Below are 15,589 nucleotides of genomic sequence, written 5' to 3' on the forward strand. Positions count from 1 at the left end.
AGTCTGTATCTAGAGATGCAAGAGTTCGCCTTATGCAATTTAAGATTTTACATAGATTTTATTGGACCCCCTCTAGATTATATAGGCTTGATCTTAAAGACACACCCACTTGCTGGCGATGCCATTCAGAAGTTGGAGACACTACCCATGTCTTTTGGGGGTGTGTTAAGATCCAGGAGTTTTGGTTGAGTGTTCAGAGGTATTTGTGCGATGTTTTGAACACTCAGGTTTTGCTTTGTCCCAGACTCTGTATTTTGGGTGATGGGGCAGTCATGCATTTAGGGGACAATCATATAAAAAATTGGGTTATGACCAGTCTCATGATTGGCAGGCAAGTAATTTGGAAGGTTGGGTTTTGTACATTATTGTAATTTGGGGTTGGAAGTCAAATGGAGCTCCCTCTTTTTCGGAGTGGTGTGTGGAAATGGGGAGGGTAGCTGCATTTGAAGAGGCGGTAAGTAGAAGGCTGGGGTTGAGGGACTTATTTGCTAAAAAATGATTCAAATATTTAGTTTTTAGGGGGAATCTCGGGGAGGGGATGTGGAGAGTATAGTTTAATCATGTATGTTTATTATTTTATTTATTTGTGTGTATATATATATATATATATATATATATATATATATATATATATATATAAAATATATTTTATTTTATGTATGTATGTGTATCTGTGTATGTATGTACAGGTGCATCTCAATAAATTAGAATGTCGTGGAAAAGTTCATTTATTTCAGTAATTCAACTCAAATTGTGAAACTCGTGTATTAAATAAATTCAATGCACACAGACTGAAGTAGTTTAAGTCTTTGGTTCTTTTAATTGTGATGATTTTGGCTCACATTTAACAAAAACCCACCAATTCACTATCTCAAAAAATTAGAATATGGTGACATGCCAATCAGCTAATCAACTCAAAACACCTGCAAAGGTTTCCTGAGCCTTCAAAATGGTCTCTCAGTTTGGTTCACTAGGCTACACAATCATGGGGAAGACTGCTGATCTGACAGTTGTCCAGAAGACAATCATTGACACCCTTCACAAGGAGGGTAAGCCACAAACATTCATTGCCAAAGAAGCTGGCTGTTCACAGAGTGCTGTATCCAAGCATGTTAACAGAAAGTTGAGTGGAAGGAAAGTGTGGAAGAGCAAGTTTTGTATTTCATTTGGAAACCAAGGTCCTAGAGTCTGGAGGAAGGGTGGAGAAGCTCATAGCCCAAGTTGCTTGAAGTCCAGTGTTAAGTTTCCACAGTCTGTGATTTGGGGTGCAATGTCATCTGCTGGTGTTGGTCCATTGTGTTTTTTGAAAACCAAAGTCACTGCACCCGTTTACCAAGAAATTTTGGAGCACTTCATGCTTCCTTCTGCTGACCAGCTTTTTAAAGATGCTGATTTCATTTTCCAGCAGGATTTGGCACCTGCCCACACTGCCAAAATCACCAAAAGTTGGTTAAATGACCATGGTGTTGGTGTGCTTGACTGGCCAGCAAACTCACCAGACCTGAACCCCATAGAGAATCTATGGGGTATTGTCAAGAGGAAAATGAGAAACAAGAGACCAAAAAATGCAGATGAGCTGAAGGCCACTGTCAAAGAAACCTGGGCTTCCATACCACCTCAGCAGTGCCACAAACTGATCACCTCCATGCCACGCCGAATTGAGGTAGTAATTAAAGCAAAAGGAGCCCCTACCAAGTATTGAGTACATATACAGTAAATGAACATACTTTCCAGAAGGCCAACAATTCACTAAAAATATTTTTTTTTATTGGTCTTATGATGTATTCTAATTTTGAGATAGTTAATTGGTGGGTTTTTGTTAAATGGAGCCAAAATCATTGTGATTGTGTAGCCTAGTGAACCAAACAGAGACCATTTCGAAGGCTCAGGAAACCTTTGCAGGTGTTTTGAGTTGATTAGCTGATTGGCATGTCACCATATTCAAATTTTTTGAGAGAGTGAATTGGTGGGTTTTTGTTAAATGTGAGCCAAAATCGTCACAATTAAAAGAACCAACGACTTAAACTACTTCAGTCTGTGTGCATTGAATTTATTTAATACACGAGTTTCACAATTTGAGTTGAATTACTGAAATAAATGAACTTTTCCACGACATTCTAATTTATTGAGATGCACCTGTATATGTGTGTGTGTATTTTATTTTTTTTGGATTGTGTGGGTGTTATGTGGGACCACAGGGATGTTTGTTAGGGGTCAGGGTGGGATTGTATTAGTAGGGTTTAAATGTAAAATGTTGATTCATTATGTGTTGAGTTTTTTTTCACTGTCATATGCACATGAATCAATAATGTTAATTACAAAAAAAAACAAACCTGGGATCAAAAACTGCCTTAAGCAAAAGAAATATACACCTGCAATATATACTTTAAGTTATCAACATATAATTTAACTAAAGAAATACAGGAGCTCTTCCTTCTCCTGGGCTGTAATTTCAGTCTTCTTGTTGGTTTGGAGTTTGCAGACAGGTGGCGGAGAGCGTGGCATCATCTTCTTAACAGACTAGAAGGACACAGAAAGCATGTTCTCACTCTTACTTGCTTTGAAATTCAATGGCAGCAATCCTTTAAAGGGGTCATATCACGAAGAATCCAGTTTTCCTTTATCTTTTGAGATAAAAGAGCTTTATGTACTATGAAACTGAGCTGCAAAAACTACTTATTCTGTACTTTTGCAACTTTGTGACCTCAAACAGATGATTGCATCAATGCATGACAACCCACATTAACACACCAGTGATGCCAATTGGGTAATCAAAAACTTGGCCCAACAATGGTGAGATAATAAAGGAAAAAGCAGGATAGATACTATTGTTCCTAAATACCAAAAGATCTAATGATAAAAGTAAATGAGGGAAAGTTCTTTAATCTTCGTGCCGTTCCTGGCTAGGTTTTGCACCTGCCACTCAGCATATATCCTTTCAAAGGATCCCAAGTGCTGTTACAAATCTCACATGCGAAAGGTGCAGCAGAAAAAACCCCAGACCATTTTACATTTGGCAAACACTTTTATCCAAAGCAACTTACAGTACCCCATAAGCAACCTAGAGTTAAGTGCCTTGCTCAAGGACACAATGGTGGTGGCTGTGAGGACCTTCTGCTTACCTGTTCTGTGCTTTAGCCCACTACGCCACCACCACTCCATTTAATTCTAAGGCTCAGAGAGAGGGTGGAAAATTATCATTCAAATCTAAATTATAACAGGTTTAGAAAACTTGACTAATAATTTAAGTGGACCTCAGGGAGGAAAAATCAAATAAAAATAAAGCTGACAGTAGCAATTACGGGGCCAAGCACCTACACTGGTGGCCAAAAGTTTGGAATAATGTACAGCTTTTGCAGTTTTGGAAGGAAATTGGTACTTTAATTCACCAAAGGGGCATTCAACTGATCAGAAAAGTATAGTCAGGACATTATTGATGTAAAAAAACAGCACCATCGCTGTTTGAAAAAGTAATTTTTTATCAAATCTAGTAAGGCCCCATTTCCAGTAGCCATCACTCCATCACCTTATCCTTGAGTAATCATGCTAAATTGCTAATTTGGTACTAGAAAATCAAAAACATAGAAAACCATTACATCAAACACAGCTGAAAGCTATTTGGTTCGTTAAATGAAGCTTAACATTTTCTTTGTGTTTGTTTTTGAGTTGCCACAGTATGCAATAGACTGGCATGTCTTAAGATCAATATTAGGTCAAAAATGGCAAAAAAGAAACAGCTTTCTCTAGAAACTCGTCAGTCAATCATTGTTTTGAGGATAAAAGGCTATACAATGCTTGAAATTGCCAAAAAACTAAAGATTTCAAACAAAGGTGTACACTACAGTCTTCAAAGACAAAGGACAACTGGCTCTATCAAGGACAGAAAGACATGTGGAAGGCCAGATGTACAACTAAACAAGAGGATAAGTACATGAGAGTCTCTAGTTTGAGAAATAGACACCTCACATGTCATCTGCTGACAGCTTCATTGAATTCTACCCGCTCAACACCAGTTTCATGTACAACAGTAAAGAGAAGACTCAGGGGCGCAGGCCTTATGGGAAGAATTGCAAAGAAAATAACACTTTTGAAACAGAAAAACAAAAAGAAAAGGTTAGAGTAGGCAAAGAAACAGACATTGGACAACAGATAATTGGAAAAGAGTGTTATGGATCTTAACCCCATTGAGCTTTTGTTGGATCAGCTTGACTGTAAGGTGCATGAGAAATGCCTGACAAGACAGCCACATCTATGGCAAGTGCTACAGGAAGCGTGGGGTGAAATGTCACCTGAGTATCTAGAAAAACTGACAGCTAGAATACCAAGGATCTGCAAAGCTGTCATTGCTGCACGTGGTGTATTTTTTGATGAGAACTCTTTGAAGTAGTTTGAGAAGTTCTGAATGAAAAAAAAAATTGTAATAGAAATTGTTCATGTTATTAATGTCCTGACTATACATTGTGAACCAGAATGATCTTTACTAACGTGGCGACCCCCGCGGCGGTAAAAACGCACAAGCCACATGTGAAACTCATTCATAACATTGCCCCCAGGAGGTGCAAAGGGACACTTTTTGCACCATAGTTTAATGTGAAGAAAGAGAGTTATTATGGGGCCTGCTGGAACCCTATTGTAATTGTACTGATTTTCTTCTTTTTAGAGGGCGAAGCAGTGAAGATGCTGGAACATTATTGTAATTGTACTGATTTTCTTCTTTTTAGGGGGCCAAGCAGTGAAGCTGCTATTGTAATTGTACTGATTTTCTTCTTCTTTTTCTTCTTTTTTTTCTGCCCTAAAAGTGTCTGGGTGTCAGAGACCACAAGTTGTGGAGACACCAAACTTGGCAGGATGATCCCAAATCCCCCCACTACTCAGGCGCATAAATGGACACCCATCTGACCCTTGATGGTGCTATAATAAACACTTTTATGTTTTGACTCATATCTCTGCAACCATAAGGGCTAGAAAATTATTTTCCCTCTGATTCCTTGAGTAAAGCCCTAGAAAATTTATATCTCCGATTTCATTTCCGTCTATAATGTTTTCCATCTTTTTGAAATTTATGAAAAACCTAGACCGTTTGTCTGATCAGCACATAATTTAATCTACAGACCCCCCTGACAAAAACTTATCAAAAGAATTTCGATACATGAAATCGTTCCAAAGATATTAACAATACATTTCCTTCGGTTTAATGCAATTTGAATAATTGATCAATATCTACTCAATGCAAACTCCAAAATTATCAAAAATCCAAGATGTTTAGGAGATATCAACAAAGTTTCGTACAATTTCACACCTAGGGGGCGCTACAAAAAAAAAAAACTGTAATAACTTTACAGCCGTTTGAGCGACTAGGTTCAAATGAAATATGCATCTTCTTTGGTTCAAATGCTAACATATTCTTAGAAAATAGATTTGACAAATTAAAAAAAATGGCTGCCAATGGCCAATCAACTTTCAGCACCTTATAATACGTATTGGGAATGGCTGAGGGTTATGGAAATTACTATTCACAAGGAGGGTGTAAACTTGAAGCCGCATATCAAATTTTGTTACAATCGGCCACACGATGGTGGTATAATTAGCTAATTCGCATTTTTGCTCATAACTCCAGAACTGTATAGTACAAATTTGTAGCTTCACCAGTGCCCCACAATTTCACTTGAATTTTCATTTCCACAAGAAACTTTCTATTTTAATTAATTAATTAATTAATTAATTAATTTTTTTTCTCTAAGCTCTAAGTCCTCATGGTGGCATAGTGACTTGCCTCAATCTGGGTGGTGGAGGATGAATCTTTGTTGCCTCTGCATCTGAGACCGTCAATCCATGCATCTTATCACCTGGCTTGTTGAGTGCGTTACCACAGAGACATAGCGCGTGTGGAGGCTTTACGCTATTCTCTGCGGCATCCACGCACAATTCACCATGTGCCACACCGAGAGCGAGAACCACTTTATAGCAACCACGAGGAGGTTACTCCATGTGACTACCCTCCCTAGCAACTGGGCCAATTTGGTTGCTTAGGAAGCCTGGCTGGAGTCACTCAGCACACTCTGGGATTCGATCTAGCGAACTAGTGAACTCCAGGGGTGGTAGCCAGCGTATTTTACCACTGAGCTACCCAGGCCCCCACAATTTTGATTTATCAAAAAAACATACTTTTTCAAACTCGTCCTAGGCCGTTTTCCCGATTCTCAGGAAACTTGGTATATATCATCTACAGACCCTCCTGACAAAAAGCTATCAAAAGAATTTTGATGCATCGAATTGTTCCAAAGATATAAGCAAATATATTTTTGGCATGGCCTCTAATGACTAATTAGCCTGTATCTTGTGAGTGCAATTTTCAAATGTAACAAATTTTTAACACGGACAAGAGAACACTCTGAGATAACATAATGAGTTTCTTTCATTTTTGGTGCTAGGGGGCACTATAACTTAAGACAATCCTATTTTTGCAACTGTGCTCAAAGCAGGTGAAATGTCACACCAAAATAGCTGTCCATAGCATCCACAGGATCTCAATTTTGTCAAATTTGTTTGTTTTGGTCATCTCGCAAATAGTCGCTTTTGGCGATATTTGTACTGATTTTCATTTTAGGGGTCCAAGCACTGAAGGTGCAGGAACCTTAATTGTATTTGTTCCAATTTTCTTATTATTTTTCTTATTATGGGTTCAAGCCCGAAGGGCTAGAAACCCTATTGTTTTTGTAAGGATTTTTATTATTAGGGGACCAAGCACTGAAGGTGCAGGAACCCTATTGTATTTGTTCCGATTTTCGTATTATTTTAGTTCTTCTTCTTTGCATTATTATTATTATTAGGGGTCCAAGCAGCGAAGGTGCAGGAACCCTTTTTGTATTTGTTCCGATTTTCTTATTATTTTTAGGGGTGCAAGCACCGAAGGTGCAGGAACCCTATTGTATTTGTTCCTATTTTTTTATTATTTTTCTTATTATTAGGGGCCCAAGCACCAAATGTGCAGGAATCTTATTGTATTTGCTCTGAATTTCTTATTATTTTTAGGAGTCCAAGCACCGAATGTGCAGGAACCCTATTGTATTTTTTTCCAACTTTCTTTTTTTTTTTTTTTTTTTTTATTAAAATGTTTTATTGATTCAAAGAAAATAACACAACAGAGAAAAACACAACATATACACACCGAATCAGCATTTAACTTTTAACCCTCATTAATGTCCCTCCCCAAACATCAACCCCAACCTAACCCAAAGAACACCCCTGTGGTCACATAAAATAATACACACTCACACACAAACAATAAAATAAAAAATAAACAAATAAATAAAATATATAATAAACATGCATAATTAAACTAAACATCTCTCTCCTCATCCCTTCCCCTAGAGTCCCCCAAAACCGCCAAATACTCTAGCCCTAGCCTTCCATATGTCATTTTCTCAAAAGCCGCCGCCGTCCCAATCTCCGCACACCACTCTGGAAATGGAGCCGCTCCGTCTGACTTCCAACCCCTTAAAATAATGTGTCTGCCAATCATCATGCATCATGCCAGTCAGATGCAATTTTTTATATATTTGTCCCCCGAATTTATAACTTCCCAATTGCCCATATACAAAGTCTGAGGCAAAGTAAAATTTGAATGCCCAGAATATCACACAAATAATTCTGAACCTTTAACCAAAAGTCCTGGATCTTAACACATCCCCAACAAACATGGATTGTATCTCCAACTTCTGATTGGCATCGCCAGCAAGTGGGTGTGTCTTTAAGACCAAGCCTATATAATCTAGAGGGGGTCCAATAAAATCTTTGTAAAATCTTAAATTGCATAAGGTGAACCTTTGCATCTCTAGATGCAGACTTGATATTTTTCAGAATCTTAGTCCACACTCCATCCTCCAATACCAAGTTCAAATCTTTCTCACATAATCGCTTATAGAAGTTAAAGCTCCATCTCCCAGACTCTGAATCAGCAGGGAGTAATACATTGATGCCTCATGACCTTTTCCAAAAGCAGTAATCACCTCTCCCAAAGTATTTGTCATTTTAGGGAGTGTGTGCTACTCCCAAAAACAGTACAGAGCATGTGGCGCAGCTGTAAATACCTATAAAACTGAGATCTCGGAATCCCAGAATGATGACCCAATTTCTCAAAAGGTCTCAACACTCCGCTCTCATACAGGTTGCCAAGTGTAGCAACCCCAATCACAATCCACTCTGACCAACAGAAAGGGGACTTGTTAATACATAATTTTGGGTTAAGCCATATGCTCGAGGCAACATTTAAATAAATGCCCGAATTGAATACTCTGGCCACTCTTGTCCAAATCATGTGCAAATGTGAGATAACGGGGTGTAACTTAACTTCTCCAGTTAGTTTGATAGAAATGCTTTGCAATGGCGAAATAGGGGCAAGAACTTCCTGTTCAATAAAAAACCAGGGAGGGGCTCTTTCAGGTGGAAGCGACCAGTAAGCCAGATGCCTGAGACCGAATGCATAATAATAAAACAAAATCTTAGGTAGGCCTAGCCCACCTTTGTCAATCAAGCCTATGTAATTTGATTAAATGTAGTCTGGGATGTTTACCATTCCAAATGAAGTACTCTGCTATGTTATCAGATTGCTTGAAATAAGAGAGGGGTAATCTACAGGGAGAGATTGTAGCAGGTAGTTGAGTTTTGGAATACAGTTCATTTTAATAACATTAACCTTCCCAATCATCGATAAATGTAATGAAGCCCATCTGTCCACATCGCTCGAAAATCTTTTAATTAAAGGGTCAATCTATGTATAAGAGATGTCATAACTTTACTTAATCGGTTAGCCAAAATTTTTGACACAGTTTTCTAGCTGGATCAGGGAAATTGGACATTAACTTTTACACTTACTTGGATCTTTGTCCATTTTAAGAATCAGACTCATCTGGGCTTGCGTCATGGTTGGCGGAAGCTTTCCGTTCTTTAATGATTCTGTATAAACTTCTAACAAAAGTGGAGCCAATTCTATAGCATAAGATCTGAATAATTCAGCGGCAAAACCATCTGGCCCCGGAGCCTTGCCTATAGGTAGGGCCTTAATTACCTCATCAATCTCCTCCAAGGTTATCTCAGAATCAAGAGATTTTTTTGCTCAGTCGTCAATTTAGGAAGTTCTAATGGTTCCACAAAGTTTCTAATATCCTCATCAGTAGATGAAGATATGGAACTATAGAGATCAAGATAGAATTCTTTATTAATATCAATGGCCGATGTAAAAATTTCACCTCCAGCAGATTTCACTGAGGGAATGGTAGAAAAAGACTCTCTCTGTTTTATATATCTAGCCAAAAGCTTCCCTGCTTTGTCCTCCGACTCAAAGTATGACTGTCTTGCCCTGAATAACCAAAACTCCACCTTCCGTGACAAAATAGTATTATATCTGTATTTCAATCGGGGCCATCAGATGACATTTGGCGCTTCAGTTCTGCCTCTGCACTTTTAATATTCTCTTCCAACTCCACGAGTTCTCGTGCTTTGGATTTTTTGATGAATGAGGCATACTGTATGATCCGACCCCTAAGAACAGCCTTACTGTATGTGCCTCCCAAGCCATGCCCACAGAGGATACTGAGGACCAGTTGGTCTCCATATACAGGTGCATCTCAATAAATTAGAATGTCGTGGAAAAGTTCATTTATTTCAGTAATTCAACTCAAATTGTGAAACTCGTGTATTAAATAAATTCAATGCACACAGACTGAAGTAGTTTAAGTCTTTGGTTCTTTTAATTGTGATGATTTTGGCTCACATTTAACAAAAACCCACCAATTCACTATCTCATAAAATTAGAATATGGTGATATGCCAATCAGCTAATCAACTCAAAACACCTGCAAAGGTTTCCTGAGCCTTCAGAATGGTCTCTCAGTTTGGTTCACTAGGCTACACAATCATGGGGAAGACTGCTGATCTGACAGTTGTCCAGAAGACAATCATTGACACCCTTCACAAGGAGGGTAAGCCACAAACATTCATTGCCAAAGAAGCTGGCTGTTCACAGAGTGCTGTATCCAAGCATGTTAACAGAAAGTTGAGTGGAAGGAAAAAGTGTGGAAGAAAAAGATGCACAACCAACCGAGAGAACCGCAGCCTTACGATTGTCAAGCAAAATCGATTCAAGAATTTGGGTGAGCTTCACAAGGAATGGACTGAGGCTGGGGTCAAGGCATCAAGAGCCACCACACACAGACATTTCAAGGAATTTGGCTACAGTTGTCGTATTCCTCTTGTTAAGCCACTCCTGAACCACAGACAACGTCAGAGGCGTCTTACCTGGGCTAAGGAGAAGAAGAACTGGACTGTTGCCCAGTGTTCCAAAGTCCTCTTTTCAGATGAGAGCAAGTTTTGTATTTCATTTGGAAACCAAGGTCCTAGAGTCTGGAGGAAGGGTGGAGAAGCTCATAGCCCAAGTTGCTTGAAGTCCAGTGTTAAGTTTCCACAGTCTGTGATGATCTGGGGTACAATGTCATCTGCTGATGTTGGTCCATTGTGTTTTTTGAAAACCAAAGTCACTGCACCCGTTTACCAAGAAATTTTGGAGCACTTCATGCTTCCTTCTGCTGACCAGCTTTTTAAAGATGCTGATTTCATTTTCCAGCAGGATTTGGCACCTGCCCACACTGCCAAAAGCACCAAAAGTTGGTTAAATGACCATGGTGTTGGTGTGATTGACTGGCCAGCAAACTCACCAGACCTGAACCCCATAGAGAATCTATGGGGTATTGTCAAGAGGAAAATGAGAAACAAGAGACCAAAAAATGCAGATGAGCTGAAGGCCACTGTCAAAGAAACCTGGGCTTCCATACCACCTCAGCAGTGCCACAAACTGATCACCTCCATGCCACGCCGAATTGAGGCAGTAATTAAAGCAAAAGGAGCCCCTACCAAGTATTGAGTACATATACAGTAAATGAACATACTTTCCAGAAGGCCAACAATTCACTAAAAATGTTTTTTATTGGTCTTATGATGTATTCTAATTTTTTGAGATAGTGAATTGGTGGGTTTTTGTTAAATGTGAGCCAAAATCATCACAATTAAAAGAACCAAAGACTTAAACTACTTCAGTCTGTGTGCATTGAATTTATTTAATACACGAGTTTCACAATTTGAGTTGAATTACTGAAATAAATGAACTTTTCCACGACATTCTAATTTATTGAGATGCACCTGTAGACATTGATTTCAGTCTTTAACATATGTTGGAAATCAGGATTTTGCAAAAGGGATACATTAAAGTGCCAACTATATGATTTCCTTTTCCCCATATGTGGCAACACCTCTAAATTCACCAGGGTGTGATCTGAGACTAAAATGTTTCCAATTGTGCAATTGACAACAGATGAAATTAGGGATTTAGATATAAAAAAAAAATCTATTCTAGAATAAATCTTATGAACTGATGAAAAAAATGTATAGTCCCTACCAGATGGGTTCAAAAGACTCCAAATATCTGTAAGACCAAGATTTTTACACATCCTGTGAAGCGTCAATGAGCCAGCACTAAAGAAAACATGTCCACCCCATATCTTCCCAAATTTTTCAGCCTCCTGCGGAGAAAGGTGCGTTTCTTGAATAAACACTATATCATATTTCTTACGTTTAATAAAAGAAATAACATTCCTTATTTTTATGGGGTGCCCCAACCCATTCACATTCCATGTGGAGAGAGATAACCCACTTATACTAACATTTGACATTTTGGTATAATAAAAATAAATTAACTGTGTGTCAAAAACAAGATTACACAGACCACATTCCCCATTAGTGCAACAATCAAACCCCGAACAAAACAAACAGAAAAAAGAAAAACGTGCGCATGAACCCTGCGCACGACAGCACCAACCGGCGTCAATCCCTCTAAACTCAGAAGGTCCATGTATGCACACGAGAGTCCCCGCGACTACTTTGCCATCAGATTGCTCAAGTCCGGTGCTTCTATACAAATTTTGTGAGGCAAAATTACATAACAAAATATACTTTGTAAAACAGACCCCAGCCAACAGGCAGAACAAACACAAAAAACATGTAGATTCTTTCACAGAACTGTCTTGAAGGTGTGTTCCTCCACAAAACAAATTCCAGCTGATATAATGCCATTCAGTTTCCTTGGACAGACAGACAATTGTTCAGTGAGCCAGCCATTATAAGTGCAGCAGATAAAGTATTCATTCTACTGTCCCGTGAAAATAATCCAGAAAAACAAATACAAACTCCAGCCAACAGGAGGCATAAGCACAAAGAGCGAACAGATTCATCCACAACTGTCCCAAAGGAGTGTTATTCCACAAAACAAGCTCCAGCCACTAGGCGGAACTAGCACAAAAAGAGACAAAATAGGCATCCCGGTTCCTCAGATGTTCAAGTGTGTATTGAGCGAGTCAAATTCACTCAGAGGCCGCATAAAAAAAAATTACAAAAAATACACCATGACTTACTCAGTCCGTCAACTTTATAAAAGACGTCCTTTATGTGAGCATGTAGATATTTTGCGGTCATCCATAGTGTCCATTCTCAATCTGGCCGGGAATTTCAGTGTAAAAACGATCTTCCATCAATGCAAAAGTCATTCTACAAAACAAACTCCAGCTGCTAGTTGGAGCCAACGCAAAAAGAAACAAAAAATGGCGCCCAGCTTCCTCAGACAATCGAGTCACTGAACAGCGAGTCAGTCCACTAATATAAGAAACCTCAAATGGCTTAATCACTCCAATGTATTTATGAAGGAGAGTGCCTGTTTTGGACATGTAAATACTTTGCGACCATCCTTCGTTTCTATTCTCAGTTTGGCCGGAAACATCAGTGCAAAAGCGATCTTCCGTTGATGTAAAAGTTTCTTACATTCCCTGAACCGATCGCGTTTCTCTCGTCACATTCGCAAAGTCCAGGAGCAAGAAAATATTGTGATTCTTCCAAGAAAGCTTTCCTTTGCTCCTCGCCTGGCGCAGGAGCAAAGGAATCTTTGCTCCTGCGAGATCTTTATCGGATGATCTCAGAAATTTGGCCAGGATTGACACACGCCTATCTCTCTCAGCAGATCTGCGAGCCGGGACTCTGTGAGCTCGCTCAATTTCCAGCTTATGGCCTGTTATGTCGAGCAGGCTCAGGAAGAGTTCGTCAAGGAATTTCACCATATCTCTGCCCTCTTCATCCTCAGGAATTCCAACAATTTGAATACTGTTCCTTCAGTTCATATTTTCAAGATATTCCAGTTTTTCCAAAATGTGTTCCAAGTCTGTTTTGAACACAGGCGGATTACCGGATAATTCCCTTTCCAAAGACTTCATCACTGAGATGTTGGACAGTTGACGCTGGATTTCATCTCCCGACGTGCTTTCCAAATCGAGTCCCCGGTTCGGAGTCCCGTCAGAGGCCTCAGCTTGAACACGTAAGTGTCTTTTAATGTCTCCAGAGTCTGAGGATTTTTACTTCTTTGCCATGTTTACCTCAGAGAGCAAATATGTAATTGGGTGTATCGAATCTCACTGGATTATAACATGAAAATAATTTAAAAACTAGCAAAGTGCGCAGAGCTCGTGATTCACACGTCTGCTTCTCACATGGTGTCCCCAGCTTCTTTCTTATTATTAGGGGTCCAAGCACAGAAGGTGCAGGAACCCTATTGTATTTGTTCCCATTTTTTTCTTATTTTTTCTTCCCTAAAATTGTCTGGGCATCAGAAACCGTAGGTCTTAGAGACCCCAAACTTGGCAGGATAGTTCCAAATCACCCCCAATACCCAGGCATACAGACACATCCGTCGGACACTAGGTGTCGCTATTGTGAACAAAACAAACAAAAATCACATTTTGGGCCATAAGGGCTAGAAACAAAATTCAAAATTCTTTTTTCCTCTGATTCCTTGCGTTATGCTTTATTTTTGCTCCGCCCCTTTGTTTTCCCGCTATTTTGGATTGTTAAAAACGAACTCGTCCTATGCCTTTTGCCCAATCGGAACCAAACCAGTGCAGAAAGATTCAGCAAAGGAATTTTCTGATTTATCTTCAAATGGTACGCCAAAACGTTCGTAGTGGGTGTGTCTATTTTACTAAAATGGTTATAACTTTTGAACGGATTAAGGTATTCTTACCAAATTTGGTACACGTATGTATAGGCACACCTTTGCCTCTTGGTAGCACTATAATAATAATAAAAATAAAAATGGCTCTAACTAACCATGGAGGAGCTTGACGAGTTAATTAAGGCCTTGCCTACAGGCAAAGCTCCGGGGCCAGATGGTTTTGGCCATTCAGGGTAAGACTGTCATACTTTGAGTCAGGGGACAAAGCAGGGAAGCTTTTTAGCTAGATATATAAAGCAGAGAGAGTCTATTTCTACCATTCCCTCAGTGAAATCTGCTGGTGGTGACATTTTAACCTCAGCCATTGATATTAATAATGCTTTTATAAAGAATTCTGTCATGATCTTTATAGTTCCACATATATTCCAAGATATTAGAAACAGTGTGGAACCATTAGAACTCCCTAACCTAAGCAAAAAAAGTTTCTTGATTCTGAGATAACCTTGGAGGAGCTTGGCGAGGTAATTAAGGCCATGCCTACAGGCAAGGCTCCAGGGCCAGATGGCTTTGCCGCTGAATTTTTTAGATCTTATGCTACAGAACTGGCTCCACTTTTGTTAGAAGTTTATACGGAATCATTAAAGAATGGAAAGCTTCCTCCAACCATGACGCAAGCCTGGATCAGTCTGATTCTTAAAAAGGACAAAGATCCAAGCGAGTGTAAGAGTTAACGTCCAATTTCCCTGATCCAGCTAGATGTAAATATTTTGGCTAATCGATTAAGTAAAGTTATTACATCTCTTATACATATAGATCAGATGGGGTTTATTCAGGGCTGCAGCTCTTCTGACAACATTAGGCATTTCATCAGTATCAAGTGGTCAGTAGTTGATATGGTAGAATGGGATTATCTTTTTAAGATTCTGGAAATGTACGGGTTCGGGAATACTTTTATGGGATGGATTAAGTTACTTTATAGACACCCAATAGCGGTGGTACAAAGAAATGGATTAATTTCAGGTTATTTTACTCTGAGTAGGGGCACTCGGCAGGGTTGCCCTCTTTCCCCATTATTGTTCTGTCTTGCCCTGGAACCATTAGCATCCGCGATAAGAAAGGAGGGCGATTTTCCAGGGGTGGTGGTATGGTGCATAAACTTTTGCTTTACGCAGATGATATTTTATTATTCATCTCTGACCCATGGCCAACATCAACCAATTAGCTTTCAGCAGCTTTTATACAGGGTTAAATAAGGCCGATCGGACTGAAACCTGGAAGGCCTATTTATCTCTTGACCCAAGAGGTCTGTGCAAAATTTGAAAAAAATGGGTCAGCGCTATGCCGTTTTACATGCATGTAAATTATTGTATATACCGCTTTTTTCACAAAGAAACACTTTATTCATACCATACTGTAGATCTCCTAAAAAATGGAGATATTCATACATTTTGTGAGAATCAGCCACAAGGTGGCACTATAATAAGCAAATTTACGTTTGTGTTAATAACTCCGCATCCACTTGGTCCTATGAAATGTATATCTCTGT

At 39.2% G+C, this 15,589-nt stretch overlaps 1 protein-coding gene across 1 annotated transcript in view; it reads right to left on the reverse strand.

The window, feature by feature from the left end:
* Positions 1–2,280: 2,280 nt before the first annotated feature.
* cfap100 (cilia and flagella associated protein 100) overlaps positions 2,281–15,589 on the reverse strand; it is a 130,136-nt gene continuing 116,827 nt past the window's right edge. The window contains exon 12 of the mRNA XM_051705903.1: positions 2,281–2,520. Coding sequence (XP_051561863.1) covers positions 2,407–2,520 — 114 coding nt within the window. The 3' untranslated portion in view covers positions 2,281–2,406. The remainder of the gene's footprint in view (positions 2,521–15,589) is intronic.

Source organism: Myxocyprinus asiaticus, chromosome 9 (assembly GCF_019703515.2).
Source record: "Myxocyprinus asiaticus isolate MX2 ecotype Aquarium Trade chromosome 9, UBuf_Myxa_2, whole genome shotgun sequence".
In the NCBI taxonomy this organism is placed as follows: Eukaryota; Metazoa; Chordata; class Actinopteri; order Cypriniformes; family Catostomidae; genus Myxocyprinus; species Myxocyprinus asiaticus.